Source organism: Myotis daubentonii, chromosome 4, assembly GCF_963259705.1.
Source record: "Myotis daubentonii chromosome 4, mMyoDau2.1, whole genome shotgun sequence".
Taxonomy (NCBI): domain Eukaryota; kingdom Metazoa; phylum Chordata; class Mammalia; order Chiroptera; family Vespertilionidae; genus Myotis; species Myotis daubentonii.
Window position 1 is genome coordinate 100,144,454 of NC_081843.1, and position 18,898 is coordinate 100,163,351.

General features: G+C 44.0%; 2 protein-coding genes across 2 annotated transcripts in view; one reads left to right on the forward strand and one right to left on the reverse strand.

Moving 5' to 3' along the window:
• Nucleotides 1-336: 336 nt before the first annotated feature.
• On the reverse strand, nt 337-1,656 carry LOC132233869 (myeloid-associated differentiation marker-like). The gene has a single exon (XM_059695094.1). It carries the CDS (start codon nt 1,654-1,656, stop codon nt 742-744), a length of 915 nt encoding a protein of 304 aa, XP_059551077.1. The 3' UTR covers nt 337-741.
• A 7,420-nt stretch (nt 1,657-9,076) lies between these two features.
• The window catches only part of MARCHF11 (membrane associated ring-CH-type finger 11), an 86,306-nt gene continuing 76,484 nt past the window's right edge, over nt 9,077-18,898 (forward strand). Inside the window, exons 1-2 of the mRNA XM_059691878.1 lie at nt 9,077-9,794; nt 10,989-11,144. Coding sequence (XP_059547861.1) covers nt 9,225-9,794; nt 10,989-11,144 — 726 coding nt within the window. The 5' untranslated portion in view covers nt 9,077-9,224. The remainder of the gene's footprint in view (nt 9,795-10,988; nt 11,145-18,898) is intronic.

The following is an 18,898-nucleotide window of genomic DNA, read 5'->3' on the forward strand; positions in this document are numbered from 1 at the left end:
ACCTTTTTCATCTCATGGCACACATAAACTAATTACTAAAATTCTAAATAAAGCACACCAATAATATATATATAATATTTTTTTCTTATCTGACAAAAAATAGGTATAATTTTCCTTTTTCTTTCTTTTATTTTATTTTTATTTTTACTTGAAGGGGAGGCTTTATTATACACCCCCTTCCACTATAAGAAAAGGGTCCCCCTCCCTAGCTACCCTCCCATCCCCAGAACACACACACACACACACACACACACACACACACACACACATATACGCACCTATTAAGGGCACAGCCAGCGTGGGCACAGGCTTTGGCAATGAGGCCCCTCAGGGTCTGACCAGCTGCTATGTGGGGTGTGGGGTATGGGGTGTGGAGCTCAGCACCTTTGGAGTTGGGGTGGAGTGGGGGGTGACCAAGAAGTCCCAGGGCTCCCAAGGAAAGCGGAAGAAGGGAAGTGGGAAGAATTGGTACAGGAAACAAGGCAGGCAAGAAAGCAAACAGGGAGGATCACCAGGAAAGAACCCACTAGGGAGGAAAGGAGAGAGAGAGTGAGGAGAGAAAGGCAACACAGGGTGTGGGCAGCCAAAGATGCAGGAAGGGATGGGGACAGAGAGTAGGGGACGGGGGAGAGCAGGGGACAGAAATGGGAGAGGAGCCCCAGGCGGAGGACATTGGAGGAGATCAGAACCCGGTAGAGACACCCTCGCAGAGAAGAGGGCACCGGGAGCTCCGGGACAGCCTCAGACAGAGACCGGGTGGGCCGAGTACACCAGGTCAGCCACGTAGGCCAGCAGGTTGGTGGCCGTCAGAATGGCCACGGCCAGGCGGCGGTCCCAGGCGCACACGTAGTGAACGTGGCCGGTACTGCAGACGGAATCCCTCCTGCGCTCGGGGAAGCCGCCATACCTCTCGTGGAACTGGTAGAGAGGCCAGAGGACCATGGCCGAGGCGTAGAAGAGGACGGAGAGCAGGGCCAGGCCGGACAGGAAGCTGGGGAAGGGGATGGGCAGCGCGTTGGTGAAGTTGAACAGGTTCATCAGGATGGCCACGGCGGCCAGGATGAAGCAGATGGCGTAGACGGCCACGCACCACTCCAGCGCCGGCTTGTACTTGTACAGGTAGGGGTCGCTGATGAAGGCGAAGATGATGCCGGCCACGACGGTCTCCACCACCTTGAGCAGGCCTGGCGCGGTGGCCATGTAGCCTGTGATCTTACCGGGCTGGGCCCGGGTCGAGGCCACCTCGGTGGCATAAGCCACACACGCGATGCAGGAGAAAACGGTGGCGGCGATGGCGTGGCCCCTGGTGCGGCCGTGACCCAAGAACTGGACGTAGGTGGTGGGGTAGATGATGGAGGCCGAGAAGCAGAAGAGGGTGGCGTAGTAGGCGTAGATGATGGGGAAGTTGCGCCAGAAGAGCGGGAAGCGAGCCTGGAGCCCGCCTAGTTCCACCACGATGATGATGATGATGGTCACGGCGAAGCAGAAGCACCAGGCGAACATGCACCAGTCACCCGAGAACCCTACATATGCGTCCACGCTGGCTACCAGCGAGAAGGCCAGGCAGGTGGAAAGCAGCTGGAGCAGGCGGCACAGAACCTCAGGGGACCCCAGGATGTTCGGGGAGCCCGAAGAGGATGCCATCGTCACCAGCATGGCCGCGGTCTTCGCTGAGGACCCCAACGGGCTGAAGTCAGACACCTGGAAAAGATTAGTCAGAGCATGAGACTGAGAGAGAAGACATCAGCGTCCAGCTCAGCCAACTCCGTCCTTGGAGACCCAGGCGACAGCCCAGCCAGGGAGAAGGCTCCCCGCTTCGCTAGGAAACTCAGCAGCAGCTCAGGCCACACCTCCTGGCCAAGGCAGCCCCCCCCTCCCCCCTTCCCTGATCCCTGTCCCCCCAAACCGCCGGGGTGGAAACCAAGGCCACTGGGCGAAAGTCAAAATAGGTATAATTTTGATACAGACAGCTATTATTGTGTTGGCTGTTGTGATTTTTTTTATTTGACAGTCTAAGGCAGCGGTTCTCAACCTGTGGGTCGCGACCCATTTGGGGGTGAAACGACCCTTTCACAGGGGTCGCCTAAGACCATCGGAAAACACATATATAATTACATATTGTTTTTGTGATTAATCACTATGCTTTAATTATGTTCAATTTGTAACAATGAAATTGGGGGTCACCACAACATGAGGCACTGTATTTTTTTTTATTTTTTTAAAAATATATTTCTTTATTGATTTCAGAGAGGAAGGGAGAAAGAGAGATAGAAACATCAATGATGAGAGAGGATCATTGATTGGCTGCCTCCTGCACACCCCCTACTGGGGATGGAGCCTGCAACCCAGGCATGTGCCCTTGGCCGGAATTGAACCTGGGACCCTTCAGTCCGCAGGCCAATGCTCTATCCACTGAGCCAAGCCGGTTAGGGCATGAGGCACTGTATTAAAGGGTCGCGGCATTAGGAAGGTTAAGAACCTCTGGTCTAAGGGAAAAGAGGTCAGTGCCCCTGACTAGATAGGCAGATTAGGCAGATATTTCATGTTTTAAAAATTCTTGCCACATCCCAGTGTGCCTGCCATGACACGCGGATGGAAAACACTGCCCTGAAGAAAAATAACCTTGTAACAACCAGCCTGATTTTTTGCCGAGTATAACTTCCTTGTTCCCGTTCCCTCTGACTATAAAGTCTTAAACACCTGAATGATTAAGCCTGGCTGGTGTGGCCCAGGCCCAGTGGTTGAGCATAGACTTGTGAACCAGGAGGTCAGGGTTCGATTCCCTGGTTCCATAGCTGGTCAGGGCACATACCCCAGGTGTGGCCTCGATCCCCAGTGTGGGGTGTGCAGGAGGCAGCCAATCAATGATTCGCTCTCATCATTGATATTTCTCTCTCTCTCTTTGAAATCAATAAAAATATATTTAAAAATAACCTTTCTTTTTTATGGGAGAAGCTACATTGATTATCTTAGACACTTCTAGCAGCACAGGTTTTTTATCTTTAAAATAAATTTTTAAAAGTACATAATAGTTCTTTTGAATGAAAATTTTAGTTAATATTTACTTATGTAATCCACATTTATTGAGCTATTACTAATGTCAGCCACCATAGTATATGCTTCAGAGAAAAGGTTAATTAAGCAGATAGGCTCTAAGTACTTTATAATCTAGCACAAGGGGCAGGTGGTCGGAAACCAGGTAAGTGCATATCTGACCACAATGCAAGGCTACTATGATGAAGGTTACAAAAATCACATTTCATGTTTGAGTTTGGTAGAAAAATAGACGATTTTCAGCTAAGGGGAATCAGCCAGCTGTATTTGAGATCCTTCTAAAGCAGCAGTTCTCAACCTGTGGGTCGCGACCCCTTTGGCACTCGAACGACCCTTTCACAGGGGTTGCCTAAGACCATCCTGCATATCAGATATTTACATTATGATTCATAACAGTAGCAACATTACAGTTATGAAGTAGCAACGAAAATAATTTTATGGTTGGGTCACACAACATGAGGAACTGTATTTAGAGGGCCAGACGGTTGAGAACCACTGTTAAAGCTTGCGTAGCCCTGTCATGTCATGCTGACTCAGTTGCATTCCAGATGTAAGTCAGGTTAAGGACATCCAGTGGGTACAGTAATTCAACATATTTCTATGCCTTTAACATGTCAGGTAAAAGGCCTTTAAACATCTTCAAGATCCAAGGCAGAAAGACCAAGGGAGAAAATAATGCTTGGGTATCTTTTTGTAATTTTTAAAAATGTAATGATTCTTTCTAACTCAGACATGCTCTTAAAATATTTATTGGTTTGAAGTTCTCAAAGTATTTTGGAGGAGATTGAGGGAAGCATTTTTGGTAGAAATTTGGAAACTAATTATCTCATAGCTTTGATGGTATTTATATGCAGTTTAAATATCCGTGAGCTTTCAGAGAAGATACCAGATTCTTGGAAAAATTTCAGTTCAAGGGAAGTTGGCAAGGATTAAGGCACTTAGTAAGGGTAGAGAGGGGACTGGTCAGCTAGGTTATATTTGGAAACCTTCATTAGGGGAAGGCAACTATGAAGAGATGCAAGAGGCAAAGAAAAAGAGCGAAGGAAAGAATTATACCAAACTTGCGGGTTGAAATGACAAATGCAGAATGCAATGGAGTATAAAATGAAATGAAGAACATGATGGATGATCAAAGAGATTCATCAGATATGGAAACCACCCATCTATATTCCTTCATGTTCCCTTAATGCCAGTACATACATTTTCAAATTTCTGACATCTTTGTTGCATTTTCAGATGTCTGCTGTCTTTTTTGAATGTGAGATTGAGTCACCCAAAACTTTGACTTTACTTGTATAGGGTAGCAAATGACTAGTTAGGTAACAACTACAAATTACTAAGAGAACATAATAGTTTTAGTTAATTTGTTTAAGCAGCAAAAATATATTTTGTATCACATGGAGCAGCGGTCGCCAACCTTTTGGACCTCATGAACCACCAGTGGTCTGACCACTGGTTGGCAACTGCTGACATGGAGCACACCAAAATGTTATGACTGCATCTTTGTCTTACAGATTGCATTCCCACCTGGAAACTACAGTTTAACCAGCTGCGCCATGCCTTAAACACAGAGGCCGATTAATAATTACCAGCTTGATCACCTGAATCATTCATATATTTGTTCAATAAGTACTGGCTGAGCACTAGTATGACCAGGCACTGTTCTAAGTACTGGCAACAGCTGAGTGAAAAAAAACCCCACAATATTTGATGAAGCCAGTGTTCTAGTAAAGATGTTAGATTTGAAAAGGAACAAAATACACACTATAAAAATGTATAATGTTAATAGTAAAGCAATATGAAAGAGTAAAACTGGGCAATGGTTAGAGTTAAAATTGAAGTGGAGGAGTTGATTCAAGTAGCAAGGTTAAGGAAAGTCTTTTTCAGGAGGTTTGTCTGAGCAAAGATCTAAGTGAATTGATGGAGCAAGCCATAACTAATGGAAGAAGAGTGAAAAGGGAGTATACTTGGGGAATACTTAAGTTCAGCCCAGGGCAGGAAGGAATAACAGGGATGGGAGATAGGGTGGTGAGGAGGTACGGAGGTGTCTTCAGAGAGGCCTCAGGAGTTAGTGAAGACTTGTAGGACATGCTAAGATTTTTGATGTTGCATGGAATGTGATGGGAAGCCCTTGCTGGGTCCTGAGCGAGGGGAATGACTTGACTGGATTTACATTTGAATAGCATCATCCTGGCTGCTGTAGGAGATGGATTCAAGGGTAAGAAGCAGGCTGACAGGAGTCTATTTTGATAATCCTGGGACACCATGATGGTGGTTTGAACGGGGATGGTGGGGGTGAAGCTGAATAGTAGTAGTGAACTTCGGAAGAATTTTTTAATACACTGACTACAGATATGAAAAATTAAAGTCTAGGATGACCCCACAGATTTTTGTTCAAGCAACTGGATAAATGAACACCTGGTTTACTGGCATAATGAAGATTGGGAAACTAGCAAGCTTGGGGGTGTTGTTTGCTTTTGGACTGGAACAGTTTGCAATGACTGATAGGTATCTAAGTAGAGCAGTCAAGGAGATAGTGTGACATGTAAGTCTTGAGTTCAGTGGAGAGGTTAGAATAGGAGACATAAATGGTGGCCTTGTCTGCACATGGCACTATGTTATGTGTTAACACTGCTTCTGTTCTGCTGGACAACTGAGTTCACTCTGTATGGAGGGCTCACAATATGCAGATTGTGCTTTGCTATCCTCTTTAAACATCACACCCTCCCACCCACACAACTTAATCTGTTGCTCTGTAACAGAGTTCTTAATTTCTTTCCTCTCAGTTATTTGAAAAACAACTGAGAATTCTATCTATTGTACTCGGTGGCCACAAGGACAAGTTCATGCACCGCAAAGGTGCCAAGTGAACAATTATGGAGCATCTGTAAGGGCTAAACTTAATAGAATTGAAAAACAATTCTAAAGAGCTAACCCTCCCTTTGTGGAGGATGTAGCAAGGTCATTATATCTAATTTAGCTCCGAGGTCATTCTGAAACCAATCTGACCCAGGGTAGCCTGGATTGTTTTCTAACAACCCTGAAGTGACTCCAGGGGACGTCAACAGGATGTAGTCACTAGGGAAGTTCAAAGAGAATATACTATGGATATCTAGTAATGTCATTAAATAATTTTTTGGGACATACTTGCCTGGGCCCCTCCCTCCTTCCACCTATCCTTGGATCTGACTCAAGAAAATCTAGGTTTTTAAAGGGTTTACACCTCCACGTTTGAAAGACTTCTTTTGGTGAAGAGTACATTTTACTGTGTGTGTGTGTGTTGGAGGAAGGGAGGGACACATGGGAATGGAAACTTTTTCAAGGATTGTTGTATTATTTATATCTTTCTGCTCACTTATATAGGTTCAAGTGATGTGCCTTCTAGTATTTGCTCAAATTGTTAGAATTGCCTCTCCCCCCATAGAAACATGGATGAGACAGAAACATCAGTTGGCTGCCTCCTGCCCCCTACTGGGGATCGAGCCCACAACCTGGGTGTGTGCCCTGACCAGGAATCCAACCAGCAACCTCTTGGTGCATGGGATGATGCTAAACCAATTGAGCCACATCCACTGGGCCCCTCCTTGTTTTTTTTTTTAGTTGGTGGATGCACATCAGTTGTTGGATGGCTGCCAGTGCCTGTGGGTGCCCTGTTCTTCATCCTATGTCAGTGTTTTATCATTTTTCCACTTGGGTGCCAACAAGTGAGTGTGGTTCATCTGGTCTGTGCCCGCATTCTCTATTTTTACAGCAGAGGATGAAGTCAGTTACAAAGGTGTTTTTCCTTGATCCATGGAAGACTCACTGAGTTAATGGAAGATCATAAACAAATTTCTCTTTTCAGGGAGTGATGAAGTCTGGAGGTCAAAGAATAATGTTTGTATGTGGTTACTCACCATATCAAGAAAAGTTAATTTTTCTTACTGGAGATAATTTTCTAAAACAATCAACTGAGAGGACACATCCAGCACTGTGGCTGTTGCCTCCTTTACCCATGTGACTTCGCTGGGTGAGTCATTCTGCATTGTTTATCCAGAATTCACAGCTTTTATGCTGTCCTTCAAATAATAATGTACTTTGTTACACCTGGTAGAAGCTTACTAATCACAAACTGAATTATTTAGGGGATTTTTGAAAAACCAATTCAGACACCTTTAATCTCACAAACTTAAGATCAAGGCTTATGATATTGTAAGACTGTGGCAATATACAGACTTGTGCAATGTCATTTTGACAGGTGATGATGGAAAATGAAAGCATATCTACAACCACATTTCTTCAATGTGATAAGTTCCTAGGGCATTCAGGGATTATTATTTTTAAAATGTGCTTGATGCCTGCCACTTTGCTACCAAAAATAAGCTAGTCTGAGGGGGCTAAGTGTTAGAGGACATTCCTGGCAACTATTTCGTCTGGGACCATTTGTGACAGCATTCTGGACTTCTTTTTTACTACTTTCTTTCTCTGTTTTCCAACCAAACCAATTTCTGACAAAAGAGCTGGGGCATTTTTTTTTTTTTAAAGAAAACCAAATATACTTTTTACTGCCAAAATGTATAATGGGAAAATTATTAATTTAAGCTGGTAGTTTATCTCGACCATTTCAGAACATCTAACTGTTAACAGGAGTCAGCGCCGTCAAACACATGTACTGCAATACTGTTTTTAGGAAGCAGGAGAGAAGATGGGCGGGGGGCGGGATCATTATGTTTGAGCCAGAAAATCTGCAGTCAGGGAGCTCAAAAGTTCTTTGTTAATAGGCCTATGACCTTGAACAAGTTACTTTGCCTCTCTGGGTCTTCAGCTGTTCCATGCAGCCAAAAATGACTGTCCAATGCGAGTCTGTTGTGGCCAAGACCTTAAAAGTGTTTCACTGGTGAAAGTCATCGTTGATTTGGAGAGTCACACTGATAAGACACACTGCAGCACACAAATCCAATGCTTTGTGATTTTACACTGTACCGATGTGCAAACTAGCGGATGTGCACGGGCTTCATCTACTTCCCTGCGGGTAAAGGAGTTTATTTTCAGAAAAGAACAGAGGGGACTCTGGCTCTGGGGGAAGATGAGTCCCAGAGGGGTTTTGCGGAGTGGACTTGCAGAGAAACTGGCTTTGGGGTGAGTAAAACTGAGATCCCAGGTTGCAGACACTTTAAGGGAGGGGAGGTGTCATTTGAGTCTTTTACACAACAAGGATAACAGTGACCACCCGCCACAGGACGTGGCACTAGGAGGAACCACTCCAGGGAATGACCCAAGATACTTACAATGTCACCAAGATATTTACAAATAAATCCGGATGCTCACTGCAGCAGGGAGGGCGGGGAAGAGGACAGAGGGAGGACACGGGTTCCAGAGACTTCTGCTTTTAGGACTCTGGTGGCACAGTGAGCATGCCCTTGAGGAAGAGGGTTGGGAGGGCAGGGAGCAGTCCACGGGATGAGGCCGTTACCATCCCCCGGTTCCACGCGCCCTTTTCCCGCGTCCCCGGCTCAGCGGGTTCGGGCGCGCCCAGGGTACCCGCCTCCCGCGTCTCCACGCCCACGCGAGTCCCCAGCTCGGCTTCACCCCGCCCAGCGCCGCCGCGTCCCACTCGCCCACCCGGTAACGGTTTCTGGACCGGCGGCCTACGACCCCCCTCCTCCCGGCTCGAGAGCCGCAGTGGCGCGAGGTTTGGAGAGGGGTAGTCCGCCCCGGAACCGACGTGAGCGCCGGGGCGGGGTCGGTGGAGGGGACCCAGGGATCCCCCGCCCCCGAATTCAGGCGGGTCCTCCCCGCACCTCACTCCCAGTCCCGAACGCCCCCTCCGCTCCTCCTGAGGAGCCCCACGCTAGGTCCCTCCTTAGACCTTCTCGCCAGTCCACCCCTCGGCTCGCTGCTCCACCCCCTCCGCCCCCGGTCCCTCCGCCCCCGCGGCTCTCACGCGCAGCCGAATTCCGCGCGCCGCCTCCGTCAGAGCCGAGCCGGCGGCTCCACGGAGCAGCAGCCTCTGCCGCCACCGCCGGGCCCTCCGCTTCCCCTCCCCGTCCCGCCCCCGCCCCTGGAGCCCCAGTCCCTGTCCCCCACCCTCTCCATCCCTCCCTCCTTCTTCCCTCCCCCTCTGCTCTCCTTGCGGCTGCAGCCCCAGCCCGGCCCTCCAGCGGGGCTGCCGGGAGGGCGGCGGCGGCACCATGAGCTTTGAGAGCGACCACGGCAGCAGTTGGTGCCGCGGGGCAGAGAGCGGGTACGCCGAGCCACCTCCGTCGCCGCCGCCGCCGCCGCCGCCGCCGCCGCCACCACCACCCGGGGAACCGACATCAGTCTCCGCTCCCTCGCGCTACCCGCCGCCGCTGCCCGCGCCTCCTGCGTCCCCCGAGCGCCCCGCGAAGCTCGACGAGCCGCCGGCGGGGGTGGTCCCGCGGCGCAGGGGCGCGGATGAGCTGCCCCCGCCGCCGCCGCTGCCCCTGCCACCCGCGGGCCAGGAGGTGTCGGTGGCTGGCGACTCCGGGGAAGGTCCGAGGCGCCTTCCAGAGGCGGCGGTCCCCGAAGCGGCGGCGGGGCAGGGCAGCCCTGGGGAGCCTGAGGCCGGCGCGGGCGGAGAGGGCGAGCGGCAGGGCGCCGGCGACCAGCCTGAGACGCGCTCGGTGTGTAGCAGCCGCAGCAGCAGCAGCGGCTGCGGCGGTGGTGGCGATCAGCGTGCCGGGCACCAGCACCAGCACCACCAGCCCATCTGCAAGATCTGCTTCCAGGGCGCTGAGCAGGTAGGGCCCGGCGGGACCCGGGGCAGCCACGGCGGGGCTCGGGTGAGGATGGTCTGTCTGGTCTCTCTCGCGACGGCCGACCTTTCAGCACCACGGACAGCGCTCGCTTCTCGGCGGCCCCGCTGCGTGGCTGGTCTGGTCCCTGGACTGAGAGGTGTGTACTCTGTGTTCGCCTTTCCATGTCTGTGCAGGCAGATGAAAATGTCCCGGTGACGACTAAAGGGTTTCATTTGACCTACACTTTTTTTTCCCTATCTGGTTTGCAGTTACACATTCCTCAGGTGTTTTGATGATACTGCCGTAAGTATCTTTTATTTACCAAATGGATTTTGGTTTATACGTAGAAACAAACTTATGTCCTTTTTCTACAAATGTATCCTGAGGCAGATTGTCTTAGAATACAAACTGGGGCGAGTCATGTCAAAACCAGAAGGGCAGCGCCTTTCCTTCTTGCAAATTTTGGTGACTTCATCTCATGATGTGACAAGCGTGTTACACTTACACAGGAGAAATCGGAATGTACTTTTGCCCTGTGAAAGAGAGGCTATTTAGACAACTACGTACTTTGTATTTTATTAGAATCAATTCTAAAATATAAACTCCATTAGAGGTGCATGCTAGTACTCATGGATACATCGGGATAATATATTACTCTTACAAAATGTGTGGTCTGAGAAAACATTAGGTTTAATATTTTTACAAGTAAGGAAATTGCATAAGAATATGAAGGCTTTCGGGAAATATAGTGCCCCAAGTCAATATTTATGATGCTACCTTTAGAAGAAAATAAAAGCATCAAGCTGTTGCAAGCTGCTTTCTGGGATGCCATGCATTTCTTCTTTAGCAATGATTAAGAATAACTGCAGAGGAAATGCATCTGACCATCCACTTAAAAGTTATTAAAGAGATTTAATAGTACAGCTTTCCCCTAGGAGTATTGGGAGCTACATCTTGCAGACAGTTTGTATGTTGGTAGAACATTTATGTCATAACTCTAAGCAATATCTTTGAAATAGTTTTAAGACTTCAGTTTCATTCTCATCAGAGGTATAAAAATTTACTTTCATTTTCTAGGATACAGTTTGATGCTGATATCCTTCTGGGTAACTGGCTTTGAAAGAAAAGAAAGCAAGTGTTAGATTTTTAAAATAGAGACACAAATATAAATATTCACATGAGCTGTTTTGTTTTCAGGGGGAGCTGTTGAACCCCTGCCGATGTGATGGGTCAGTTCGGTATACACATCAGCTGTGCCTGCTAAAGTGGATCAGTGAGAGGGGTTCCTGGACCTGTGAACTCTGCTGTTACAGATACCATGTCATAGCCATTAAAATGAAACAACCTTGCCAGGTAAACATTTGTGACAATTTTCCCCCTGAAATAATGTTGCTAAACATATGTGCACTTGAATTTAGCTATTACTAGGGTTATTTACATATGCTACTTAAAAACATTTTACACAACTCATGGTAAAATCAAGATTTAGAATTTGTAGAGATGTTCTTTGAGAATTCTGCGACATTGGTATCTGAGAAACTCAAAATACATCTTATCAAATGATTTCCATTATTAATTTGTTATTTGTTGATGAAATTGTACCCATCTTTGTTTCTAAAACGAAAGGTTGGTAAAATGTCTTATACTCCAATTAAATCAATTTTACTAGTTAGACATGTTCACAATTTATTTTAGAAACACTTTGTTAATTTAAGCACTGAAAACCTGGATGAGGTCAAGTTATGTAAAACAAATGCAAGTAAAGCAGAACTTTACTAGTCCAGAAACTTTGATTGTCCCCTTATTCAAAGAATAATGAATAGAACCTAGTCCTAATCTGAATACTTTTTCCACGTCACTAGGCTTTCTTTTTCATATGAAGTTTTTTTTTTGCGCAGTTAGCTTTTGATTACTTGCATTCTTTGCTGTGGTCATCTATATAGTAGATGTAGAAGTATTCCCAGCTGTTACTCTCAATAATGTTACCGAAGTGGTATATATCCTTAAACTTTTTTTGTATGTATAATGAAATAATAGCACAATACCAATAAACCTGCAAATGCCCTTGGAAAAACAAGCTTTTTTTTTGTCATGATGGAACTGATTCAGTCCTTTGAAAACACTGATGTAAATAACATAAAATACAAAATAGTGTGGATGACATCTTAAACTAAAGCAGAATAGTGTGTAATTGATAAGATCCATAGTGACATAGGGCCAAAGTTAAACAGACATAAAAGAGTAGGGTTCAAAGCACAGAGACAAAGGAGATAATGGAAGGGAAAGTAAGAGGGAATTGAAAAGTTAGGAAGGAAAGAAAATCATAAAATCTAATGGTCCATGTTTCTATTTAAAATACCAAATTTAGCCCAGCCAGTATTTCTCAGTGGTTGAACCAGGAGGTCGTGGTTCGATTCCCTGTCAGGGCACATGCCCAGGTTGTGGGCTTGATCCCTATTGTGGGATTTGCAGGAGGCAGCTGATCAATGGTTCTCTCATATCATTGATGTTTCTCTCTCACTCCCTCTCTCTTCCTCTCTGATATAAATAAAAACATATTATAAAATAATATCAAATTTAGTTTGTATTGAGCAGTATAAAATAGGTGACATTTTTATTGTTTGCAGAAGAAATCTGAAAGCTGAATTACTACTGCATTAATAATTTAAATTTCATAGTTTTTAATTTATCCTTCACATAATTTGCAATTAATTTGCATCTTTGATTGTCACCAGTTAAGGCATGATCATCAGGCATGAAATGAAAATATCAATTTTTTCAAGCTGACCTAAGGCTTATAAGTAATTTGAAAAGAAAAAGAATAACTAATGTGGATGAGTGATGTTATCATGCTGAAGATAGGCATAAACCTGACACATTTTCCCAGAACTTCTAATTGATTGAGCTTTTTGGGTATAAATTTATGGATCCATCATAGTTGTCTTGAAAAACAGATGGAACCATGTCCAAAGGTCAGAATATGAGTAGTATAATTGAAACTACAATAATTTTGTGAGTTAATATGTGGAAATGACAAATAGAGAGCTTTGGGGCTCTAGTGAAAAATCTCATGAAAAGTGCTGTAGTTGCATGTTCAAGAGCTGAGCTAGAATACCAATATTTTAAAAGCTTCAACTTACCCTACTCTGTATGAATTCATTTGGGATGATTACATTTGAAGAAAGTAGATATAGATCCTTGATATAATTTTAAACTGTAAAAGAGACAATGTGCTGGGGCAAAAATACAATTTACTAATAATTCTAATCCTATAGCAAAATGAATTAATTACAACTATATTTCGCTTATTTAAGAAATATTTAATAATTATTTTAACAAAAGCAATTTTTCCAGAGTATGTATATGAGATGGCCAAAAAAATCCAACCAAAACAACAAATTAACCCAGTATTAAGGATTAATTTTATGACCTATGTAAATACTACCATGATCTGTAACCTGATCTGTTTATTTTAGTGACCTAGAAAATAATATTTAAAAACAAAGTTGATATGAGTGTGATGATAGCTTAGATCATGCCAGAGAAAAGAGCTTTCCAGGACTGCAGGGTATGTATGTAAAGCTCAGTCCTCTTAATGGACAGAAATCAGTTAAAGTTCCCAAAGTGTGGATCCTTATACCTGGGAGTAGTTTATCCTCAATGAAGTTTGAATAATTGTCAGACATTTCTGTTATGAATGACCCATAAACGGAGCATTTACTCTGATTTTTTGGTTTTCTCCTGTGCTGCTGTGAGGTCAGTTAGAATTTGCATTGATTACAGTCACTGTGGTATGGCAGACATCGAATAAGCAGCATGTTGTGGCCCCCACCTTCACTTTCCACATCCTTCTGTCCCAAGTATAGAGCCCTCGCATAGCTTTGAGCGGGTGGTTTCTTGGACGTAAAACTGACTAGAGAATAAATACTAAGAGAGAACATTTTCTGAGTTCTTACTCTGTGCCAGTCACTGTTCTAAGTGCTTTACATGTATGTACCAATATTGATATTTAATCTTCATAACAAACCTAAGAGATAGGGCATATTACTATCTCTACTTTACACAAAGGGAAACTGAAGCACAGAAAAGTTAAGTAGCTTCCACTTGATACATATCTAGTAAAAGGCAAAATCAGGATTCAAACTTAGTCTGGTTCCTAGGTCCATGGTCTTAGCTGCCATGCTTTATACTGGAAAGGGTTCTTCTCAACTCCATCGTAGCCAACCTCACGTTTTTGAGTCAAGCAGCAACTGGTTTCAACCTGATCTCTAAGATTGTCTAGAAAGGCATTGGCTGTCTATTGCTGCATAGCAAACCATCTCAAATAATCAGTGGTCTAAACAGCTATCATTTATTACCCCTTTGGGTTGATTGAGATCAGCTGGGAGGTTCTGCACATGTGGCATCATCTGGAGCTGACTTCATCCAGAGGTCTGACTGGATTGAGTCATCCAGGAGGGCATACTCATTTCACTCATTCTTGGTGCTGGCGGTTGGCTGGGAGCTCAGTTGGGGCTGTCAACTAGTACTTAAGTTCTCTTCCTATGTGACTTGGACGTCTCACAATATTGGGTTGGGTTCCAAGAAAGCAGAAGTCACAGATCTTAAGGCCCAACCTTGGGAGTGACTGTTTCGTGTCTGCTGCTTTCTCCTGATTAAAGCAAGCCACAGGACCAACTCAGACTCAGGAGAAGGGAAAATGGACTCTACCTCTGGGGTCTGCCCTTTTTTAAAAGGAGTAGCTATCTTTAATTTACCATAGGAGCTAGCTTCTGAAATGGCTCCATTTACTTACCCTGGTCTCTGCATTTGGCCCAGACTGGTCAGCAGGCACCCACCATAGTTTCTCTCCCAGGGCTCAGAAACAGAAGGTTTAGAAAAATGAATGAAAGGTTGACTCCCTCAGCAGTGCTAGACCAATAGCCTCGAGTACTTTCAGAAGTGATTATGATCATGCTGTGCCTCCTGGTGCGCAGAGGGACCTGGGGACAGGAGGGAAAGGAGCAGTTAGCCAGGAAGCAGGTGTGTGTGAGGGAAATATGCTGCCCAAAGTCTACAACCTTAGTTTTACTTGTTTTTCTCATTGAGATTAGAAGTCTGAACATTTGGGCCTAAACCTCCCCATTTCATGGGATTTCAGTGATGCTCAACAACATGACCCAATAGAAAACTGATGTATCTTCTATAACATTTTTAAGTGTTAATTGCTGTATCACTAGCAGTAGAAGTTAATTAAGACATTTGAAGTAATTAACATGCATTCACCCTCCTACCTACTTCTAGAATGTATTTTATTGCTTAACATAGTCAAGATGATGCATTAATATTAATGTACGAGTAAAAGCCAATTCTGTTTTGAATCTCATAGTGTGGCAAAAAATTTGTAAAATGTAAGAACACATAAGATCAAAGCTATATTTTAGATCTGACATAGTAAACTAATTAAGCTATATTCAAGTTTGTGAATGCTTCAGTACTTTGTCAAGAAATATAGGTGCTTGAAGAGATAATATTTACTAGATAAAGTATTAAACGGGAAACTTCAAACTTCCTGTGTGAAACGAACTGTTTTTTCTAAACATAGAAAATACAATGTAAGTGGATGGTAAGAGCTATATTACCTTGGGACAAGTTACTTTAATTCCTTGTGCCTCAGTTAATTCATCTTCAGAAGATAATAATGGCACCTATTTTATACATTATTTTGAGAATGAAATACATTAACATGTGTAAAGTGCTTAGAATAGTGCCTGGCCCATTTTCATGTTGGCTGTGATTATTAATACATGTTCAAACAGATGGGGACCTGCAGTTGCTCTCTGCAACGATGCTCACTGGCCCCTGTGGTTTTCTTCAGGCCCGTGTCACCTAAGTGAAGTTAATGACTCCTCTTTTCATTTCATTCTTTATCCTTGGATTTTTGCTCCCTTTTCCTGTAAGAGCCCATCTAAGTTTCTGGCTAACCTTGTTACTGTAAATAATGAATGGACCAGCATTTTAAAAATCAGGTGTAATGAGATATAGTGGACTCAGCACAGGGGACCATATTTACTCTCCAGATGTCCCTCCCTGTGGGGCTCTGGGTCTCTGCTGGAGGTATGAGACGCTTTTATATGTGGCCAAGCAACAAGGCAGTGCTATTCAGCGAGCTCACTTTGGCAGGAGGTGGGGGAGCACAGAGTTCCCTGGGGTAGCCATGAAGGGGCACAGGCAGGTGACCAAGCATCAGTCCTGAATAGTGGCGTCCATCAGATTTCCTTCCTCCTCCTTTGTTGCTCAGAGGACCAGAGGAAAGGGCTGGGAAGGGACTTGCCTAGAAGGGATGGAGACTTACAAGTAGGCCATGTACCTTGCAGAGATTAGGCCCCTGGCCATTTTTACTAACCTCTAACATTTTTATTAGCCTTCTTACTGCTTTTCCTTTGAACACTTATCATGTGCTGTCAGCAACAGGTCTCACAGCAGTGAGAATGACAAGAGAGTCTCCTAGGAAAGAGAATAACTTGAGAGTATTTTTTCATTTTTACCCATATTCTGAAAGCCCTGGGATTCATCATGACAGTTTTGAATTAGAGAGGAAGTTGGCACCAGGTAGGTTCATCTTGGCAAAGGTTCTAAGATACAGCTTCTGGATGTATCTGTAACGTCTTTATAGAACTTTAATTAACTTCTTGAGGACCCTGGCATCATTATTTTCCTAATAGGGCTCTGTCATGAAAGGGGTATTTTCACCTTCAGGAGTGATTAAATTGGGAGCCGATGCACTGGGAGAGAAGCTGACAAATTACCCCTGAAAATTGACTATGATTAGAAAATGTATTAAGAAAACATCAGAGCATGAACCTTATCAGTATTGCATGCTGTCATTTGTAAAACTTCAAGGCATTTGCATTTTACGGATTAAAATGCCTGCATGCATACAACCTGGTTGACACAGCGAGCCACCGCTTTTCCTTTTTCTCAGTTACTAATGTTCTCTGTGGGTTTCATGGCAAATGGCAAGCTGAGAGGAAGCTTTTCATTGCCATGTCTGAACAACCGAGAAACAATGTTAAATGTAATATTTAAATGCATATACTGGCAGATTTTATGGTATTTAAATGTCAAAATAAAGGACATATTACACAACAGTTCGCTTGCCTTTAAAAGTATCTGTTTTCATTTGCTTACTAATTTTTAAAACATAAATGTTCACTTTACTCACTAGAGAGATTAATGATTCTCTACTGAATAAAATATGGAAATTATTCTCTGCCTACTACTTCTAGCTGCCTTATTTATTGTATAGGCTACATGATTTTACAGTTTGTCTTAAAGTCAGATGGTTCTGAGATGGTATTAAAAAGAGTGGGAGTCCATGTAGGGCTTTGTGTGTGGTGTTTGCGTTTACACTTTAGAGAAAGAGGATTGAGGATGATGTCCCAATGGATGTTACTCTCTAGAACTTTCTTCTCCACGTGTATCTGCTTTTCCACGTGTATCTATTTTCCTAGCTCTTTTTAGTGCATGTCCCTTTGACACCTTTCTCTTTGTTCTTTTGGTTCCTTCACTCAGCTGCCTGTAGGAGAAAGAACCTCTTCCTGGGTGGAGCTGGGCAGTCTTACTGGTCAAAGAAGTTAGAGGGGTAAGATTTGGGAGTGATTGGGCAGAGGAACCTTGTTGTGGCTCCAAAAGGTCATCTGATAACATTTATCTTGTTATTCAAACGAAAGGTCAGCAAATCTTTTCTCTGGGTAGTAAATATTTTAGGTTTTAAGGGCCACCCTAACCACTGTCCCAGTAGAAAAGCAGTAATAGACACTATATAAATGAATGACATGTTTGTGTTCCAATAAAACTTTAATTGTACACCTGACATTCGAATTTCGTATAACCTCGGTGCATCAAGGAACTAGAGTCCTCCCTTTGCTTCCCCCTCCCCCCAACCCTTTAACATTCAAAAGCTGCTGGACAACACAAAAACAGGTGGTGAGCTGGATTTGGCCCACCTGGATTTGGCAGTAATTTGCCAACCTCTGATATAAACAACTGGCATATTGATATGGACTTAGGTGCTTTCTAACCTCTTAGAAAGTTCAGTGAGTGAAGTGTTTTACAATTTTCATATGTTTCTTTGTAATTTTCAGTGAAGTCATTATAAGCTTATGCCATTCACAAAATGGTGATATTGTAGCTCTATAACAACATGCTATCAACTCCTTAATTTTAAATATTAACACCAGTGTGTCTTCTAAATAGTTTTGTGATTGTCTCAGTCTGAAATCTGAAATTTCCAGTAGTTTCAGTTGTCAGAAGCAGAAGGCAGGGACATTCAGAATAAGCCCTCGGTGTCCCTGGAACAGGCTGCCCTCTCCTTTCTGTAAGTTTTGGATGCATTTAAGCAGGTGTTCCCAGGTTCTCTGCAGCCCAGCAGGAGTGCTTAGGATATCTTTTTTAAATGTGTCAAAATGGTACTATTTTCGTTTTCTTGGTGTTTCCAGGTTTGCCTTCTAGGCACAGTAGTGAGTGGGACAGATTTTAGAACAAATTATGTAACGCAGGCCAGGAGAGCTTGAGATGCACTTTCTTGGTCACTTTGTGGGCATTTAGTGAATGTTTGTGGTATGAATGCGTGAGTGAATGTTTTCATAAGGTAGAATCAAGGGGATCATGTTCCTATTTCTGCAGTGAGAAAAAGACTTAAGGAAATCAAGTTGCATTAATTGCGCACGCATTTTCCCATCTACTGGCTGTCAATTTTCAACTTACTCCTAAGTTGTTCTTCTAATAATGCCATTGTGATTCTGCCCGGGCAGATATATTCGGTTCTTAGACCACAGGAAAAAGCCTTAAGAGCGGGACCTATTTTTAAAAACCTAGAATTGAAAAACAAAAGTTTCCAGTGAGACATATCTGCTCCTTTCAAAAAATGAAATGTCAGTGGATGTGAAATTACCCACGTGTGACACGCTTGCTTTCTTGAGGTTGTCACTGGTTGAAGGATTTTATTTAGCGCTTGTTCATAGAATTCAGATAATTTGTTGGAAATTTTACTGTATGATCATGGGTATAGATGAGCTGCTAAGAATGTCTACTGGGAATCATTTTTTTTTTTTTTTGGTGTGAAA

Bases quoted from the DNA above. Each gene is read 5' to 3' on its own strand.
- LOC132233869 (XM_059695094.1), bottom strand. From the start codon at position 1,656: ATGCTGGTGACGATGGCATCCTCTTCGGGCTCCCCGAACATCCTGGGG.